This window comes from Artemia franciscana, chromosome 20, assembly GCF_032884065.1.
Source record: "Artemia franciscana chromosome 20, ASM3288406v1, whole genome shotgun sequence".
Classification (NCBI taxonomy): Eukaryota; Metazoa; Arthropoda; class Branchiopoda; order Anostraca; family Artemiidae; genus Artemia; species Artemia franciscana.
This window is the reverse complement of record NC_088882.1, coordinates 31315588-31336190: the sequence shown is the minus strand read 5'-3', so window position 1 is coordinate 31336190 and position 20603 is coordinate 31315588. Positions and strand designations below refer to the sequence as shown.

At 35.4% G+C, this 20603-nt stretch overlaps 1 protein-coding gene across 3 annotated transcripts in view; it reads right to left on the bottom strand.

Annotated features, from left to right (window-relative positions):
• The window catches only part of LOC136040117 (pickpocket protein 28-like), a 137792-nt gene that overhangs the window by 27426 nt on the left and 89763 nt on the right, over positions 1–20603 (bottom strand). For 2 of the 3 annotated variants that reach the window (XM_065724215.1, XM_065724213.1), the window contains one exon: positions 7880–7939. The exons of the other annotated variant lie outside the window; for it this stretch is intronic. In XM_065724215.1, coding sequence (XP_065580287.1) covers positions 7880–7939 — 60 coding nt within the window. The remainder of the gene's footprint in view (positions 1–7879; positions 7940–20603) is intronic. 3 annotated transcript variants of the gene reach the window in all.

The window sequence follows — 20603 nt, the reverse complement described above, 5'->3', positions numbered from 1 at the left end:
AAAATAAAACGAAAAATACACGCATTCACGATCTTTTTTCTGGCAAACACTGAAAAATTCCATATTTTTTTCAATTAAGTGCTTGAAACCTCTACAATAGAGTTTTCTGGTATACTTAAGATAATGGTGTAATTTTTGTTAAGATTAGTAGACTTTAAAGAGATGTTTCGCCCTTTTTTCTAAATCAAAGCAACTTTTCTTCGGCTCGTAGCCTTTAATGGGTAAAACTAAATTTTATTAAGCTTATATAATTAGAATTAGCGCAATAAGCCGATTCCTTAGATATATCTATTAGTATCAAAATTTTGTATTTTAGAGTTTCAGTTACTATGGAGCCGGGTCGCTCAACATTGTCACTAATATGCCTAGCTGCATTCGTAACTTATTTCCCTAAGACACCATTAGCAAATTTCACAAATTATTTTTCTAAATTTATTCCATCCATCAGGCGACAGTATCCAAGTTCTATTATGGACCCCCAGTGACAAGATCCCTCCTTGATCTACGCCTCCTATGGAGGAACCCTACATATCCGCAGGGCTTTCCCCTATCCACCATCAGCGGACACGCTGAGTGGCATGGAGGAGGCCCCTACTGAGCAGTAGACCTCAAATGCCATTTATGTCAAATTACAAATCTTTAGCTCATTTGTTTGTCCAACAGAGAGAAAGAAAGAAAGAAATAGAGAGAGAGAGAGAGAGAGAGAGAGAGAGAGAGAGAGAGAGAGAGAGAGAGAGAGAGAGAGAGAGAGAGAGAGAGAGAGAGAGAGAGAGAGAGAGAGAGAGAGAGAGAGAGAGAGAGAGAGATACAGAGAGAGAGGGATAGAGAGAAGAGAGAGAGAGAGAGAAAAGAGAGAGAGAGTGAGAGAGAGAATTTTTTTTATCTAGGATCTTCTAAATTTGTTCAGCATCTTTTAAACAATCTTTCAATTCTGTGACGGTACTTTCGATCTTTAAAAAAAAAAAAAAAAAAAAAAAAAAAAAAAAAAAAATAATATAAATTTACTATAGAAAAAAAAACAGTAAATTCAGGATCTTCCAAGAAAATTTCAATCCCATTAAGGTCAAAGCTACTAGAAGCTTTAGAACTATACTTTTTTTTTACAAAGGATTGCCAGCTCAGCGATTTATCGCTAAGTTTAGTGATTTATTTTTCTCTTCATTGATCCCTTTTCCTTCCAATTTATACGTTTTTTTATTATTTCTCTTTACCCTTCAAACCCCTCCCCCTATCCTGTGTGTACATGCGCTTCCATCAGATTTTTCAAGAGTCATGTATTTTTAAGGCTATTATCGTAAAATACATTCCTATTCAGAAATACAGCCTTGATTTAGTTGCACATAATCAGGTATTGGGGTTGCAGAATTGTTGGTAGATTGAAACATAATGGACTGTAATTGGTGGTATTAATAAATACAATATCAATGCTTATATTGTCTTACGCAACCGTATTTATCAAAAGGAAATACGATTTACTTGTGTCTGTTTTATGTCGAGCTAACCCACCTACAGCTCAGAAAGTGCAACTCAACGCTGATTAGCTCAACATACAGACAGCTAAACATATTCAAATCAGCACTAGCAACTTAGCACATTATTATCTCAAACTTAGCTCAAGACAGGTAGCTTGAGATAAATATTTTGTCAGAAAACCCATCAACATACAGCCCAGTAGAGAAAATTGGAACTTGATACCGACTACTGCAACGCTGCAGGTGGCAATGCAACAACTACGGTAACATAGATAAGTAAACATAATACAACATGTTCACGCTCGAGGGCCAAAATTCACACAGCATGTCATAAAGTTTACTTATCCTTAGCGCGATCTAAACTACTAAGACTTCCTAGATTGGGCAAATTCCAACGTAAATTATTATGTAATTATCATAGATAGGACATTATTTTTTTGACTATTATTTTCATACTGTATACAAATTGGAGGGAAAAAAGACCGTCGTAGAGTCTTAAAATAAATTATTGAGCAAGTTTTCTATGAGTTTGTTCTGACACCAATGTGTCGCTTTTGACGAGCATAATATTCTAGGCAAAAAATTGGTAGAAATTTGGAAGAGGTTTGAGATAATATATCTGGAAACATGGGTCCATAGATAGAGCTGGTTCTTGAGTATAAATAAAATTACCAGTTCGGTTATACCTGAGGGATTCTCCCAGGCACGCACGCTGGAATTTTATTCGGGGGGGGGGGGGAACCTTCGCAACAGCAGATATAAAGTAGCACTTTTTTTATTTAGTAATGCAAAATGACGTATATCGGAAAATACAGATTAACTTTAATATGTAGTATTGTAGTGGATGTGAGGATTTCCAGGAGGATGATTAATCTATTATATCCCACTGAAAGGGAAATTTTAGGGTTAACCGTGCAATAAGGGTTCTGTGGGGGGTAGTTCTTCTATTGCAAAAACGTAGATTTTAATGAAAAATGATAGTTTCCAAAATTAACCCATTAAAAGCTGTACTTTATCCTGAAAAGGGGGGGGGATAAACGCCTTAATGTCAAGGATAATTCTATTTTGCTGTGGAAAGCAAACTCTCTTTACAAAAAAAATAACACTACAAGTACAACTACAGAAGAGAGAATAATGAGGACTTATTCCCAAGACAGTGAATCAACAAAACCTATTTGAATATTTAGGCCCTATATCTAAGGGCCGTCTTCAGCAAAGAAAATAATAAACAATAAAACACTTACAATAAAAGTTTTCAGTTAAAAATCCATTCTTTTTTTTATAAGATAGCCTTGGCATCATTACTTCTTAGCGAAAAGTTCAGCCAAGACTGTGATGAAAGCTAATATTTTACAAGCTAAAAGGTTCATTCATTGAACTAACTTTATTTATTAAAAATTGGAATAATTTATTCTTGCGATATTTGCCTTCTCTGCAGCTAATCTTGTAGTTCGTTTGGGATTGGGCTTGTTTTTATTCGTTCTTATTTTTGTTTTATCTTGAATTAGATTATTTTTTGTAATTAATTTTGTGTACATAGGGTTGAGTGTGTATTCACCCAAGTCTCTATTTAGGGATGTATAATTATTTAAGTTTAGCTTGATTTCGATTGCCTCGCGGACAGTTTGTTTGATTGCTAGGTCATTGCTAATTAGAATTGTTTCGTCAAATAGAACATAATGGTTTGTATTTTCAAAAACATGATTACTTAAAGCTGAATCGAAAGATATGGAGTTATTTCTAGATTTTAATGCTTTTTCAATACTTTCTTTGTGTTGCTGTAATCTTATTCCTAAATTTTGGTGGGTTCGACGAATGTAATAATTTCCACAACTACATGGTATTTGATACACCCCTCTTAGACGAGTAACTGGGGTTTTATCCTTACCAGAATTGAGAAGATTCATTATACTTAAATTACTTGTGAATACAACACGCAGATTGTTTTTCAAACAAACTTTTTTCAGTTATGAAGTAATTTTCGGAATATAAGGTAGGTAAATCGTGCTTGTGGGATTATTCAAATCGTTTTCTGGTGTGGTCTTCGTCGTAAATAATGACGAAGACCACACTGTTTTTCCATTTTACAACTACAGAAGAGAGAATAATGAGGGCTTTTTTTTCCCAAGACAAGATTTACCAACAAAAAACGAAAACACCAGAAACCGATTCGAATAATCCTACAAGCACGATTTACCTACCTTATATTCCAAAAATTACTTCAAAACTGAAACAAATTATTTAAAAAACAATCTACGCGTTGTATTCACAAGTAATTTAAGTATAATGAATCTTCTCAATTCTGGCAATGATAAAACCCCAGTTACTCGTCTAAGAGGGATGTATCAAATACCATGTAGTTGTGGAAATTATTACATTGGTCGAACCCACTGAAATTTAGGAACAGGATTACAGCAACACAAAGAAAGTATTGAAAAAGCATTAAAATCTAGAAATAACTCCATATCTTTCGATTCAGCTTTAAGCAATCATATTTTTGAAAATACAAACCATTATGTTCTATTTGACGAAACAATTCTAATTAACAATGACCTAGGAATCAAACAAACAGTCCGCGAGGCAATCGAAATCATACGAAACTTAAATAATAATACATCCCTAAATAGAGACTTGGGTGAATACACACTCAACCAATGTACACAAAATTAATTACAGAAAATTATCTAATTCAAAATAAAACAAAAATTGGAACGAATCAAAACAAGCCCAATCCCAAAAGAACTGCAAGATTAGCTGCAGAGAAGGCAAATATCGCAATAAGAAATTATTCCAATTTTTAATAAATGCAGTTAGTTCAATGAATGAACCTTTTTAGCTTATAAAATATTAGCTTTTATCACACAGTCTTGGCTGAACTTTTCGTTAAGAAGTATTGATGCGAAGGCTATCTTATAAAAAAAGAATGGATTTTTAACCGAAAACTTTTATTGTAAGTGTTTTATTGTTTATTATTTTATTTGCTGAAGACAGCTCTTACAAATAGGGCCGAAATATTCAAATAGGTTTTGTTGATTCACTGTCTTGGGAAAAAAGTCCTCATAATTCTCTCTTTTGTAGTTATATTATGGAAAGGCAGTGTGGTCTTCGTCATTATTTACCTTTTCCATTATTAACATTATTACGTTTTCCTTTACATTATTACCTTATTACATTTACATTTCCTTACATTTACATTTACATTTCCTTTACATTATTAACATTATTAGCTTTTTTCCTATTATTACCTTTTCCCGACAGTGTGGTCTTCGTCATAATTAACAGTACACATGCTAATTACTTCAAAGAGGGTAAAAAGTTAGACAGAAAATGGGTTAATAACTGGGCAGTGACTTGACCGGATAATTGCATGCAGTAAAATCCCCCAAAAAAGGCTTCACACATGCATCTAGATTCTTAATAAATGTCCTACTTTTGCCAGAAATCCCAAGAAACCATGGGGAAATTAAACATTTCACAAAATTTTTTCGTTTGGGGGGGGCGGGCCCGAGGCCCCCCTGCGTACGTGCCAGGATTCTCCCCTAGCTTAGCACTTAGCACACTGGTCTGAAATGGCGTTAAGTTGAGTCTTCAAGAGAATATTTCCTACAAGTGGTTTATCCTTCCTGGAATGAGTTGGTAGTTATAAGGACATACCTGTACAAGTATTGGTTTCACTTGATTCTTTTACTTTGAAGAAGTAAGTATAAGCGGCAGTAACTGTACACTCCATAATGCTGCCATCCAATACAGACAACACATTTCAGACTAGTGGCAGCGATTGAAATAGCAAAAATTACGCAAATGCCCACACAATTTAATACCTTCTTAATAGTTTTAAAATTTAGCGGACTTAGCCTGCATAAGAGTGAAGGCGTTCCCTCGTAACATTTTTTTTCCTTACGACACAAAAGGAGTACAAAAGGAGAAGCCATGAAAACTTTTGAGGTGGTTCATTCAAATGAATATTTAAAGTTACCATACAACGTTTGAGAGTCAAAGTGATTAAAAGTCTGTCAATCCCCCTCCTGTGCCCTTTTTGCTAACCTTCTTAACCCTTAAAGGTTTTCAACATTTTAAGGTATAAATGTTGGTAAAAATAGTCAAAAGGTGAAACAAATCTATATGTTGGGATAATATTTGCAAGTTGCCCGCTGTTTATATATAGTTTTAAAAATGGAAAAGGGAGCAAGCTGGACACATCGTCTGCCATTAGCTCAAAACTTGCAACGATTATTCTATGAGACAAGATGAGCATATATCCTGTTGGGAGTAGGGAGAAGGAAGGGATGCTAGAGGGTATGAAAATGGGGGGAATTGCTCTACTCTTGATTTCGTTTTGCTTCGATTGAGCCTCTATGGATCGTTTGCCCTTGTGAACACCCCAAAGCTCCCCAAGAATATACCCTGAAAACAAAACGCATATCCGGGCACATCTAAGGATGTCAAGTGTACCTGTTTCCTGAAATTATTTACAATGCAGTGAGAACCATGACTGAGTTGAAACCACGTGAGCACTTTAGAAGTATGGGATCCAGTGGATAATAACTTTGGCTTACTGGGGAGATGCAGAGATAAATTTAAAGACAGTATGTGTATTTAGTTCAGTCCGCTGGGTACCCATGTGTTTGGAACGGCTTGAGAGATTGATTTTTCTATTTAGGTCCTTTGGACAAAGGAAAGGGAGGGTGTAGCTATTAAAATTGAAATGTAGAGTTACGTAGGAGGATAAGGTAAACAGTAGGCCGTCCTGGCCGAGTGGGTTGGTGCGCTGGATTCGAGATCCCTTGTCTGAGAGGACGCGGGTTCGAATCCCAGTGTACCCAATTCTTCAGTTTGGGACGGGGGTCAGTGGTGTGACTCTGTAAGCTTAGCCAGAGTCGAACCAGCTCTAAATGGTACCTGGAGAAATCTGGGGAAGGTAAACAGGAAGGGTGTGTGAAAGCACAGGATGGCTGGCCCCCAACCCCCCATTGCACTTCCTGGCTGAAGGGCCAAGAAACGGAGATCAGCACCGCCGGTACGGACTGTAAAGTCTAATGCCGTATCCTTTACCTTTTTTTTTACCTTTTATAAGGTAAACAATATTTAGGTAACATATTTAAGGTAAACAAAATAGTGTTTTTGCATAGCAAACCCATGATAGACTTAAATATATATATGCGTGGTTAAATAGCAAGGACAAATAAATAGATACCATTTGCTTCAAGGTTGCCCAAATATATTTACAATAGCTCTGGAACAGCTAAGGGTATGAAAATGACACTTTCAGGAGGCATTTTTCAAGATTTTCAAAACTACTCAGTTTCAATTTTTTGTAGTTAATTCTTAATTTTTTTGTCAAGTTAATTTCCAGATTCTTATAGTTTTTTTTTCGAGAGAAATTACAGATTTAGGTATTTGACAAGAGAATGCCTAGATTTTCAATTTTGTATTCACATAGTTTCGCCTTTTCAAAAATTTTCCTCCCAAAACCTTCAACGTTTTCAATTTTGTCTATTTTAACAATTTGTCTATTTTATCAATTTGTCTATTTTAAACTTTTGGCCCAAAAGTTTTTAGCGTTTGGAATTTTTTTTGTTTATATGATCTCACCGTTTACTTATTTTTGTCTTAAAATTTTCCCTGTGTCAATATGCTACTCGAAAATTTCAACTTTCTCAATGTGGTCCAGAGTTTTTGCCATTTTTAATTTCTGTCCCAAAGATTCAACTATAGGTTAAATCTCTGGGTTAATTATAGGTTCTTAATTATAGGTTAATTGTAACTTAATTAATAGGTTAATTATACCTTAATTAAATTATAATTAAATTATAATTATTTATAGTGTTTTAATTATATTTATTTTAATATTTTATTTTATAATTATATATAAATAAATATATTATTTATATGATATATAAATAATATATATTATATTTTATAATTTTATTTTATATTTATATAAATATATAATTATATTTATAATCGTATTTTATATAATTATATTTTAATTATAATTATTTTAATTATATAAATAATTAAATTATAATTAACCTTAATTATAGGTTAAATATAACTTAATTAATAGGTTCTTAATTCTAGGTTCTCTAAAGGATTTTGGTGTGTTGATTTCTGATTTCTTTATTACGTTAAGATATGCGCATAAGATATGTTTTCTTTCTATTTCAAAATTATGTTTTCACCATATTTCCGTTCACTAGAAGAAGGAAGCTGAAGGCCAACAGTGGATGTAGCTCCGGGGTGCAATTGCAAGCACTTATTTATTTTAATTAACTACGGGTTAAGCATTCAAAATTATCATAAGGATTCACGTGATGACTAACTTCATTTCCGACGAAATTTCTTAAATAGTAAGAATAAAACACATTAGAATAAATCCTGCATAATAATACCAGTAAATTACTCACGGAATTTTTCCAATACGCAGGGGTAACTGCTCAAATTACAAACGGGGTAACCATTGTCAACTAGAAGAAATTTAGAAAAAAGAATAAAACAGAAGACTAAAAACTGTTTTTCCGAACGCCAAAGTTAAGACTTAATTAAGATCTAATTAGCTCAGAGTAAATTAGCTTAAGTGTTAATTGAGAGTTAGTTAGGTTAAGAAGCTTAAGAGTTAATTAGTGTATTATCATCTTTTGGCTAGATAGAATTAATTTTTCTAGTTTAAAATAACCGATTTTGCAAAATATCGGTTTTTGAAGAGCCCTAAAGCCGAGATCCAAAAGAACCAAAACAGTACTTATATCAGTGTAAAGCAGTTTTTAAGTCCAGCATGCCTTTCAACTTAATTCAGAAACTTGCAGTATATAAAGTACATAAAGAACTTAAAGTTACCCTTAATCCATGGAGAATGGTCAGCTGACCCTGCACTACTGATGTTTTATTTCTCAGTTTCATAATTCTGATTTTCTAACACTAGTCAAACAGTTCGTGGTAACGAACTGTAGTTAGGAGCGACCCGTCTCAATAGTAACCAAAACTCTAAAAAATGGAATTTTGATACTAATAGCTACATCAAAAGAATCGCATTTTAATGCTGATTTTAAATATATAATTTTCATCAAGTTTAGTCTTACCCATCAAAAGTTACGAGCCTGAGAAAATTTGCGTTATTTTAGAAAATAGGGGGAAACGCCCCCTAGAAGTAATAGAATCTTAACGAAAATCACACCATCAGATTCAGCGTATCAGAGAACCCTACCATAGAACCCTACCCTCCCACGCTAATTATTTTACCAAAGTCAACGGATCAAAATTCTGAGATAGCCATTTTATTCAGCGTAGTCGAAAAACCTTATAACTATGTCTTTGGGGACGACTTACTCCCCCACAGTCCCCGTGGGAGGGGCAATAAGTTACAAACTTTGACCAGTGCTTGCATATAGCAATGGTTATTGGGAAGTGTATTCAGGAGGATTTTTTTTGTTGGGGGGAAGGGTTGAGAAGAGGGAGATATACTGGGGGAATTTTTCATCGATAATTTGTCATGGGGGAAGAAAATTTCCATGAAGGGAGCGCAGGATTTACTAGCATTATTTAAAAAAACAATGAAAAAATAAATATGAAAAAGTTCTTTCAGCTGGAAAAAGGAACAGCATTAAAACTTAAAACAAACAGAAATTATTACCCATTTGAGGGGCTCACCTCCTCCTAATACCTTGCTCTTTACGCTAAAGTATTTTTAATAATTTCAACTATTTATTCTACGGCTTTTGTGATTCAGGGGTCATTCTTAATGAATTGGGACAAAATTTAAGCTTTATTGTAAAGAGCGAGGTACTGACGAGGGGGTGAACCCCCTCGTATATGTAATAAAAATATGAGAACACAAAAGTTCTTTACATAAGCTAATCTATAAGTTACGTAAATCTTTTACTTATAAAAAGATTCGTAAAAAAATAAAAGTTCTAGTTGCCTTTTTAATTAGCCAAAAAATCGGAGGGCAACTAGGCTTCCTCCCCCGCTCTTTTTTTCTCAAAATCATTCGATCAAAATTATGAGAAAGCCATTTAGCCAAAAAAAAAAAAAAATACAAATTTCGTTTTAATAATTCCTCTGCAGAGAGCCAAAATCAAAACATGCATTGATTCAAAAACGTTCAGAAATTAAATAAAAAAAAACAAGTTTTTTTTAAATGAAAGTAAGGAGCGTCATTAAAACTTAAAACGAACAGAAATTACTTTGTATATGAAAGAGGCTGCTTCCTCATCAACGCCCCGCTCTTTACGCTAAAGTTTTTTACTGTTTTAAAAAGAAGAATTGAGAGAAAGAGTCAAACTTTAGCGTAAAGAGCGGGGCGTTGATGAGGAAGCAGCCTCTTTCATATACGAAGTAATTTCTGTTCGTTTTAAGTTTTAATGTTGCTCCTTACTTTCAGTTAAAAAAACTAGTTTTTTTTATTTAATATCATTCCTGAGCTAACTGTATTTGTATATAAACTTCATTGACTACCTTCTTTGCCTGAGCAACCCTTCTTATCGAATGCCTGGAACAAATCATTGGCACACTTGTACATATAATTGGCACCCTGTTATAGCACCGGTATGTAACATTCTTAAACTACCTGTATTTGTGTATAAGCTTAATTGATACCTTATTTACCTGAGCCACCGTGAGCTATCCTTCTTAGTTAATACATGAGCAAAATTTTGGCACACTTGTAGATTTTCTTGGCGCACTTTTCAACACCAGTATGGATCATTCCTAAGCTACCTGTATTTGTATATAAGTTTCATTGACTACTTTCTTTGGCTGAGTCGCGCTGAGCCCCTTCTTATTGCACACCAGGTACTCATTATTGGCAGACTTGTAGGTATACTTGGCGTTCTTTTAAATAACAGTATATTTCACTCTTAAACTACATACATTTGCATATAGGGCTCATTGACTATCTACTTTACCTGACCTCCGCTGTGCTACCCTTCTTATCAATTACCTGAGCCACATTATTGGTATACTTAACGCACTTTTTTTGAAATCATGATGTATGTTTCTTATGCAACCTGTATGTGCATACAGGCTTCATTGACTACCTTCTTTGCATGCGTCACTCTGAGCTACCCTTCTAATCCAACCCCTGAGCCAAATAATTCAATACTTAAAGATAAATGAAAATTGCACCCCACTACGGCTTAACTAGTGTGTTGTTTGAAGAGTTAGGCTAATGTTCAGTTATGAGAATTGTGCAATTAAAAGAAGCTTTAACCTATAATTTTGTTTAAATAAAGAAAATATAAATTAGAATTACACTTTAGAAAAGATGAAAGCTTAAAAATAAATTTATAAACCTCACAAAAAAACATAAAGACACAGTAACAGTAAGTAATAGTTGTGAAGAACATGCTCTTAAAACCAATTTACTGCTATTTTATATTCCCGCCTTTATAGAACAAATGTGCCATTAAAAACAAGAAAAATAAATGTTACTCCCTCTTCTTCTTAACGATTGTGACTATCCTATAACGAGGGAATACATCACACATCTCAACTTAAATGTTTTGTCCTACAGACTTTCATCCTTATGGATGAGGCATATCTTTTCAGTAATAAAAAATATTAGTGAATACAATGAAAGAGTGAGATTCATGATCTTAAGAAGATCCCGAATATTATTAGATGCTAATATCCATTAGCATACTTTTTACATGGTATTTTTTTTTAAATTCGAAAATATAAATTTGTTCTTCGATACAGATATGGGACGGCACGGTTCAATTGCATCCGATGGGCTTCTGTACTAGTTAAAAGGTCTGCAAATGAACCTCAGTAAAACTATCAGGAAAGAAACGGGCTATTCCGTAACACTTTTACACAACTTTTAGTTGTGGTCTTAGTAATTGGTCCATAGATTTGATAAGCTTCATTTTTATCAGTTGCGATGAGATATCAAGCATCTTTTCCCAGTCTAAGCTCAGTTATCACCGCCTTTGAGTAACCACACAAGTTATCAATAAATGCTTTGCGGCAGCTTACTGTTGGTCACTTAGGCGGCTCGAGCAGTTTGCGACAGGCCAAAATACTTTTTTTGCCTCTAATGGTGCATTATTGCTGAAAACGTTTGTACCAGTTTTCGCAATTTCTGCGTGAGCATTCCCCACCACAGGGTCACACTACGAAAAGTTCAAAACGACAGCACGAGCTGTTTGTCCTGCATTTTGAGCACAAATATTCATTGCTCCGCTGCAAAGAAATCAGTCTGAGGGCAGAGCTTATCAGTAAAATAGCCATTAATCAGAGTGAATGAAATGCAAAGATATACCATTTTGGATAGAAATGTAGAGTGCCCTGGATGAATATTAGTCAACAACTGATGTCCGCAGTAAGACAGTAACCGAAACCTATGGGAAGCCCCTGTACCTAATCACCTTTCCCCAGAAGTTTGAAAATCAATAACCAGCCGGTTGTTTGTTCCAATATGGCTCTTATTGTTTGTTCTCGCTCTTCTTCACAAGCTCTCGCTGACTTAGAGAATATTTAGCTGAAATTGAATAGAACAATATCCTTTATACATATATTTCCATGCTCTCGCAGCAGCATATCTTTTAACCGCACGTTCCTTGTTCTTCACTTTTATTTTTGACTCGTTTTAATTCTTGCTGCCGCATTTCTTCGTACTTTACTTTTTTTACTCGCTGTAATTGTCATTGGCCCGATTAATCTAACCTTATAATTCTTTATTCTTTACTTTCGTTTATAATTGCTTCAGACATTTTTTCACTAGCCTTTATCTTAGCTGCTCAGATTGGTTTTGTCAAATTTGATGGTTCATTTTTCTTCTAGGTATTATGAAACTGCTTAAAGCACCCTTTGTAAATAGAATCTTTACACTTCGTATTTTATACTTAGCTATGTTCCTTTTGTAATGTTTGATGCGTTATGGATGTAAAAACCGACAAAGATTTTTTCAATAACCTTAGCTTTGCAGATTAGTTCTGCCACATCTGATGGTCTAGCTTGTTCATTTGTGCTTTAGGCATTACTAAACTGCTTAAAAGCTTTTTTGTAAATACAGTCAATGGCACTTGGTATTTTATATTTAGCTATATTTCCTTGGTAATATTGCACGCATCATAGACACTTAAAACGATTAAATCTAACTAAATATAAGGGTGCCAATTCAAAGCAAATTGTGGAGTAGATTTTGAGAATATATACATAAATATATATAATTTTATACGTAGAATTTTTATATTACGATTAACAGATATTTTCTATGGAGTTTTAGTGGGCATTTTAGTGCTAAAAAACCCCTTCCTAGCTAATTTATCTACTATAAGCTGCCTTCCCGTATAATCATAATGTTTGTAGGCATGAATCAAACAGTTCGTGGTAACGAACTGTAGTAAGGAGCAATCCGGCTCAATAGTAAACGAAACTTTAAAAAATGGAATTTGGTACTATTAGATACATCAAAAGAATCGGACTTTTATGCTGATTTAAAATATATAAGTTCATCAAATTTAGGCTTACTTATCAAAAGTTATGAGCCTGAGAAAATTTACCTTATTTTGGAAAATTGGGGGAAAGACCCCTTAAAAATCATAGAATCTTAACAAAAATCACACCATCGCATTCAACGTATCAGAGAACCATACTGTAGAATTTTCAAGCTCCTATGTACAAAAATGTGGAATTTCGTATTTTTGGCCACAAGACCGATCACGGGTGCGTTTTTCTTTTTTTTTCCCCAGGGGTGATCGTATCGATCCTGTAGTCCTAGACTGTTGCAAGAGGGTTCATTCTAATGGAAATTAACAGTTCTAGTGCCCTTTTTAAGTGACCAAATCTATTGGAGGGCACCTAGACCCCCTCCCACGCTCATTTTTTTCCCAAAGTCAACGAATCAAAATTATGAGATAGCCATTTTGTCCAGCATAGTCGAAAAACCTAACGACTATGTCTTTGGGGACGATATACTCCCTCACAGTCCCCGGGGGACGGGCTACAAGTTACAAACTTTGACCAGTGGTTATATTGAGTTATGGTTATTGGGAAGTGTACAGACGTTTTCAGGGGTATTTTTTCTTGGATAGGAAGGGGGCTGAGGGGAGGGGGTTACATGGGAGGATCTTTCCTTGGAAGAATTTTTCATGGGAGGAGAAAAGTTCCATGAAGGGGGCGCAGAAATTTCTAACATTATTTTAAAACAAAAAAACAATGAAAAGAAAAATATGAAAAGTTTTTTTAACTGACAGTAAGGAGCAGCATTAAAGCAAAACGAACAAAAATTATTAAGTATATGAGGGGTTCATCTCCTCCTAAATACATGCTCTTTAAGCTAAAGTATTTTTAGTAATTTAAACTATTTCTCCTACGGCCTTTGTGATTCAGGGGTCATTCTTAAAGAATTGGGACAAAATTTAAGCTTTAGTGTAAAAAGCAAGATATTGAAGAGGGGGCAAACCCCCTCATATATGTAATAGAAATAGACGAATATAGAAGTTCGTTACGAAAGTTAATTCGGAAGTTACGTATATTCTTTATTAATAAAAACGTTCGTCAGAAATTAAAAATTCTAGTTGCCTTTTTAAGTAACCAAAAGATTGAAGGGCAACTAAGCCTGCTCCCCCACTCCTTTTTTCTTTAAATCGTCCGATCAAAACTGAGAAATAGCCATTTAGCCAAAAAAATTATGCAAATTTCCTTCCAAGTATTCATGTGCGGAGAGCCAAAATCAAAACATGCATTAATTCAAAAACGTTCAGGAATTAAATTAAAAAAAACGTTTTTTTACTGAAAGTAAGGAGCGACATTTAAACTTAAAACGAACAGAAATTACTCCATATATGAAAGGGGCTGTTCCCTCTTCAACGCCCCACTCTTTACGCTAAAGTTTTTCACTGTTTTAAAAAGTAGATTTAAGAGAATGAGTCAAACTTTAGCGTAAAGAGTGGGGCGTTGAAAAGGGGACAACCCCTTTCATATGCGAAGTAATTTCTGTTCGTTTTAAGTTTAAATATCGCTCCTAACATTCAGTTAAAAAAAAAACTTATTCTTTTTTATTTAATATATAATGAGTCAGAGGTAATTGACTTGATATTGCCTCTGCATGATTTTGACTCTAATTAACAAAGGAGCATCAGCAAGTGCTGAAAACAATGTTGTGACCAAGATGGGCCCAGGATTTCACTGTCCAGTTCTAAGCCGATATAAGCGCTTCAGTTTCGACTTAGAAGATGTGTTGTTCCTGTCTTGTAGTAGTATTCAGGGCCATTGCTTTTCCTGAGGCAAAAATAATTTCGATGATTTAATGAATCTCAAAATTGCAACTTGGAATGTTACAACGTTAAAAAATAACTATCATATCGACATTTCGGCCGGTGAATAAAGACGATTCAAAATGACTTTTTTGGAGTTATTGAAACTTATATCCCAGTGGTAGGAAGCATGAAATTAGGTGATATAGATTTATTTACTCAGGAAGGAAGGATGGGGTAAATAGACGAGGATTAGGGCTTGCGACGAGCTGCTAAGTTTTGTCTGGGATGTGAAGGTATTAATAATAGAATATTAGTCGCTCATTACATGGCAAGTTACTAGGTGTATCAGTTCTAATACACGGTATCAGTTATAGTAGTAATGCATCTGTATAACCGATTGACGGAGATATTAGTGACTCAGATAAGTTTTCTCGATACTAGGGTATAAAGGAGTGCTGCAACAGCGCTGCCAAAGGAAATAGCGAAGTTGGCATAATGTATTATTTTTTTTTTCTTAGACCGGGACAATTTGTACCAAAGGAGTTGTTTTAGAAACTTCAAAAAGGGCTCATTCAATTGGAAATTGAAAGGGTAATTGCCCCATCTAATAGTCAAAAGTGATTGGATTGGGCAACTAACCCACCTCCCATGCCCACCATTTTCCAAAAACATCCAGTCAAAATTTTGCGACAGCCATTTTGTTCAGCATAGATGAAAGGTCCAGGAATTATGTTTTTGAGAATGAAACCCCCCCCAGAGCCTTCAGAGCGAGGGTTGTAAGTCATGCCCTGGGGGCATATAAGGCGCTTATAGAATACTCTATCATAGAAACTTCAAAAAGGACTCATTAGACTGGAGACTGAGAGAGCTAGTGCCCTTTCTAATGATCGAAAGTGATTGGAGGGCAAATGCTCCCCCTACGCATATCATTTCCCCGAATACTTCCGATCAAAACTTTAATATAGCCATATTGTTCAAAGTAACTGAAAGGTCCAGATATTATGTCTTTCTCACATCTCACAGCCCTCAGGGCAAGTGTTGCAAGTTATTACCTGGGGGTATATAAAGTTTTTTTTTTTTATAGAAAGGGTTGTCATAGAAACTTCAAAAATGGCTCATTCGATTGGAAATTGAGATGACTAGTGCCCTTTTCAATAGTCGAAACTGATAAGAGGGTAAATGCCCCTCTTAACGCACTTTATTTTCTAAGCACTTCCGATCAATACTTTGAGATAGCTATTGTGTTCAACGTAGTTGAAAGGTCCATAAATTATATTTTTGAGGATGATAAACACCCACAGCCCCGAGGGCAAGGGCTATGAGTTCTACCTTGGGGGCAAATAAGGTTCTTATACAAAGTGTGATCATACACACTTCCGAGGGGGCTCATTGGATCGGTAATCAAAAACTCTAGTGTCCTTTTTAAGAGTCAAAGTGATCGAAGTGTAGCTTCCCCCTTCTCCCCCACAGACACAAACAGAGACTTCGCGTTGTCTCGAAATGCGTCTAAAAAGAATTTTGAGATCACTAATTTACTTCTAACAGTCCAAATATCGTAAAATAAGGCTTTTGGAGTTAAAACAAACCCCCAGAGCCTGGGGGCGAGGGTTGTAAGTTATGTCCCAGGGGCATTTAATGTTTTTATGGAAGGGATGGTTGTATAAACCATAGAGAAAGCCTATTTGGCTAAGGCAGAACGGACTCTCAAGGAGTCTTCCTATACCTCCAATGTTAAACATTTGGAGTTTACCTGACGTTCCCGACATAGTGATCTCGGCCGTTATTATTTTAATAGATAGAAAAAAATCTGGTGAATATTTTGATCTAATCAAATCTTAAAGCCGACAATTATTTTTTTATAATTCTAAAGTAATTATAAAACCTGTTTCGGGTTTGCATTCTAGATTGCTACACTTGACATTGTTGTTGTGGGGTATCAAAAATAGAGCAAAAAATATTCTATTCAACAATCAGAAGCTCAATTCTATAATATATTAAATGAAAAAACAACTTTTTGTAACGCAAAGTAAGGAGCGACATTAAAACTTAAAACAAACAGAAATTACTCCGTATATGGAAGGGGCTTTTCCTCCCCGCTCTTTACGCTAAAGTTTCTTACTGCTTTAAAAAGTAGAGTTAAGAGAAAGGGTCAAACTTTAGCGTAAAAAGCAAGCCGTTGAGGAGGAAAAGCCCCTTTCATATACGGAGTAATTTCTGTTCGTTTTAAGTTTTAATGTCGCTCATTACTTTCCGTTACAAAAACTTGTTTTTTTTTATTTAATTTCTGCACGTCTTTGAATTAATGCATGTTTTTATCTTGGCTCTCCGCACATAAATAATTAAAACAAAATTTGCATATTAAATAATTGCAATTATTCGGAAGATTTTGAGAAAAAAGAAGTGAAGGAGGAGGTTGCCCTCCAAGTTTTTAATTACTTAAGGAAGCAACTAGAACTTTTAATTTCTTACAAACGTTCTCATTGGTAAAAAATATACGTAACTTACTAATTAACTTACGTAACGAAATTCTATATTCGTATGTTTTTATTGCGTATATGACGGGGTTCAACCCTCGTCGATCCCTCGTTCTTTACACTAAAGCTTAGATTGTGCCCCAAATCCTTAAGAATGACCTCTGAATCACAAAGGCCGTAGAATGAATAGTTGAAATTACTAAAAATACTTTAGCGTAAAGAGTGAGGTATAACGAGGAGGTAAACCCCTCATATGCGTAATAATTTTTGTTCGTTTTAAGTTTTAATGCTGCTCCTTACTTTCAATAGAAAATTTTTTTCATATTTATTTTTTTATTGTTTTTTCAAATAAAGCTAGAAAATCCTGCGCCCCCTTCATTGAAATTCTCTTCCCCCATGAGAAGTCTCTCCATGGAAATATCCTCCCACGTAACCCCCCCCCCTCGACTCTCCCCTCTAAACCAAAAAAATCTCCCTGAAAACGTCTGTACACTTCCCAGTAACCATTACTATATGTAAACACAGGTCAAAATTTTCAACTTGCAGCCCCTTCCACGGGGATTGTGGGGGAGTAAGTCGTCCCTAAATACGTAGTTATTAGATTTTTCGAACATGGAGAATAAAATGGCTATCTTATAATTTTGATCTGGTGACTTTGGGGAAAAATGAGCGTGGGAGGGGGCTTAGGTGCCCTCCAATTATTTTGGTCACTTAAAAAAAGAAAAAATAACTTTTAATTTCCGTTAGAATGAGCCCTCTCGCAAGATTCTAGGACCACTCAGTCGATACAATTACCCCTAAAAAAAAAAAAAAAAAAAAAAAAAAAAAAAAAAAAAAAAAAAAAAAAAAAAAAAACGCATCCGTGATCTGTCTCCTGGCAAAAAATGCGAAATTCCACATTTTTATAGATAGGAGCTTGAAACCTTTACAATAAGGTTCTCTGATACGCTGAATCTGATGGTGTGATTTTCGTTAAGATGGTATGACTTTTAGGGGGTGTTTTCCCCTATTTTCCAAAATGCGGCAAATTTTCTCAGGCTCGTAACTTTTAATTGGTATAACTGATCTTGACGAAACTTGTATATTTAAAATCAGCATTATAATGCGATTCTTTTGATGTGACTATTGGTATCAAAATTCCATTTTTTAAGAGTTTCGGTTACTATTGAGCCGGACCGCTCCTTACTAGTTCGTTACCACGAACTGTTTGATAGTTGCTGGCTGCAGTCCCTTCAAATGCTTTACATATTTGAGTTCTGAAGTCGAAAATTCCCCTCAAAAGCTAGACAAAGCTGTTATCGCAGCGCGTGAGAATACGTGAATTAGACCAAGGGACTAACGACTCGGATTGTTCTTGAGCAGTTCAGTGAAATATTAGTTAGTTGTAACCGCTGTTACCAGAAATTGCCGACGGAAGGTTGCCAAGAAGTATGGAGATAAGGGAACCGTTTATATGAATCTAAATATGCTAGGTGTAGGTAGCTATCATGTGTAATTATTGTCTTATCCGAATACAAATTTAGATGTCTTATCCGAATACAAATACACAAGCAGCACTCAAGCTTCAGAGTTTTTTTTTATGGGCCCGTATAGATAAATAAAATAAATTAAATAGGTCACTTCGCTGCAAGCAATTACTTAAATTTTATTTGTGTAAGTAGGCCTGCATAAAGTAAAAACCCAAAAACACGTTATTTTTATTTGTAATTTCCACAAGTTTTTACCCCACCCTGGCAACTAATGATAACCAGGCCACAGTCACGCACACAGGGAAGGGATTACCTCCCCCAAACCTTGCAAAATGCTCAATTTTCCCATATTTTCCTAGTATTTCTTGCGTAAGAGTTGACACCCCCCCCCCAAAAAAAAAACCTCCTCGAATAATAATTTTCTCCTCGAATAACAGTTCTCTTACAAATAAATTTGCCTATTTACTTGCCAAATTACGAAGAATAACAATACAATAATCGCAATTTTGAGTGACAAACCCCTTGAGTTGAATAGAAAACTGATAACTTTGTCTTTGACTGATTTGCTGCATCTGAAAAAGAATTGACTAGGGAGTAAGATGTCTGGACTTCGGCTAGGCCTTAAAAATTGGAAGTTCTAGTTCCATTTTCAGAGTAAAAAGTGAGGCTCCCAGTCCCCCAGCCCCCGGATCGCCCTCTTTTCACAAAACGACTCTGATTGAAATTGTGAGATAGCAATTTTCCTCAAAATAGTCCAAAATACATATAACAATTCCTCGAGGGTTGACTCAACCCTCTAGTACCCTGGGGATAGGGTTTTAAGTCCTGCCGTGGGGGCATATAAGGTCCAATGGAATGGGTGGTCGTATAGATTTCAGATCGGGCTCATTTGATTTGAAAATACAAGTTACAGTGGGCTATTTAACAGTCAAAAGGGCTTTTAGAGCAACTAGCCCTCCTCCACACTCATCATTTCCCTAGAGACATACCACCGAAATTTAGAGATGCCAATTTTGTTCATTGTAGTTGAAAGGTGTGGAAATTGTGTCTTTTACGACAACAACCTGCCCCCACAACTCTCACAGTAGATGCTGTAAGTTATGCCCTGGGCACACATAAGGTTTTCATAGAAAGGGTGGTCGTATATACTTTGGGGGGACTCATTGAATTGGTAATCAGAATTTCTAGTGCCTTTTTTAAGAGTCAAATTGATCAGAGGGAAGCTACCACCCCACCCTCTCTGTCACACGTCGTGTTCTCGCGAAATCCATTCAATAGAAATTTTGAGGCAGTCTTTGTATTCATAATAGTCCCAAGATCATGTAACAAGGCTTTTGGGGTTGATAAAACCAAGAGAACCTGGGGGTGAGGGTTTTAAGTTATGCCGTGGGGACATTTAACGTTCCTATGGAAGGGATGGTTGTTTAACTTTAGAAGAGGCTCATTTGGCTGGAAATTCGAAGTTCTAGTTCCTTTTTAAGAGTCACAAGTGATGGAGAGCATTTATCCCCCCCCCTCCATGACAGCCCTTCTTTTCACCAAAAGGATCTGATTGAAATTATGAGATAGTGCTTTCGTTCAGAATTGTCCAAAAAACATACAATATTGGCTCCAGGGTAGACACAACCCCTCAACGCCCTGGGGATAAAGTTGGGAGACAAAGTTATCAGACTGGACCCCCCCCACACACACACACGTCGTGTTTTCCCGAAATGCATCCGATAAAAATTTTAAGACAGTAGTTCAAAACAAAATTTACCTCCCATATATCCCAAAAATCACTAGCAATGTTAAAAAAGTATGCACACAAAATAATTTGTATGTTGTATTTACCAATAATTTGAAAATCATAAATCTCCTAAATTCTGGTAAAGATAAGACTCCAGTTACTCGCCAAAGAGATATCTATCAAATACCATGTGACTGTGGCAATTTCTATGTAGGGAGAACTCACCGGAATTTCCAGAAACGCCTACAACAACATAA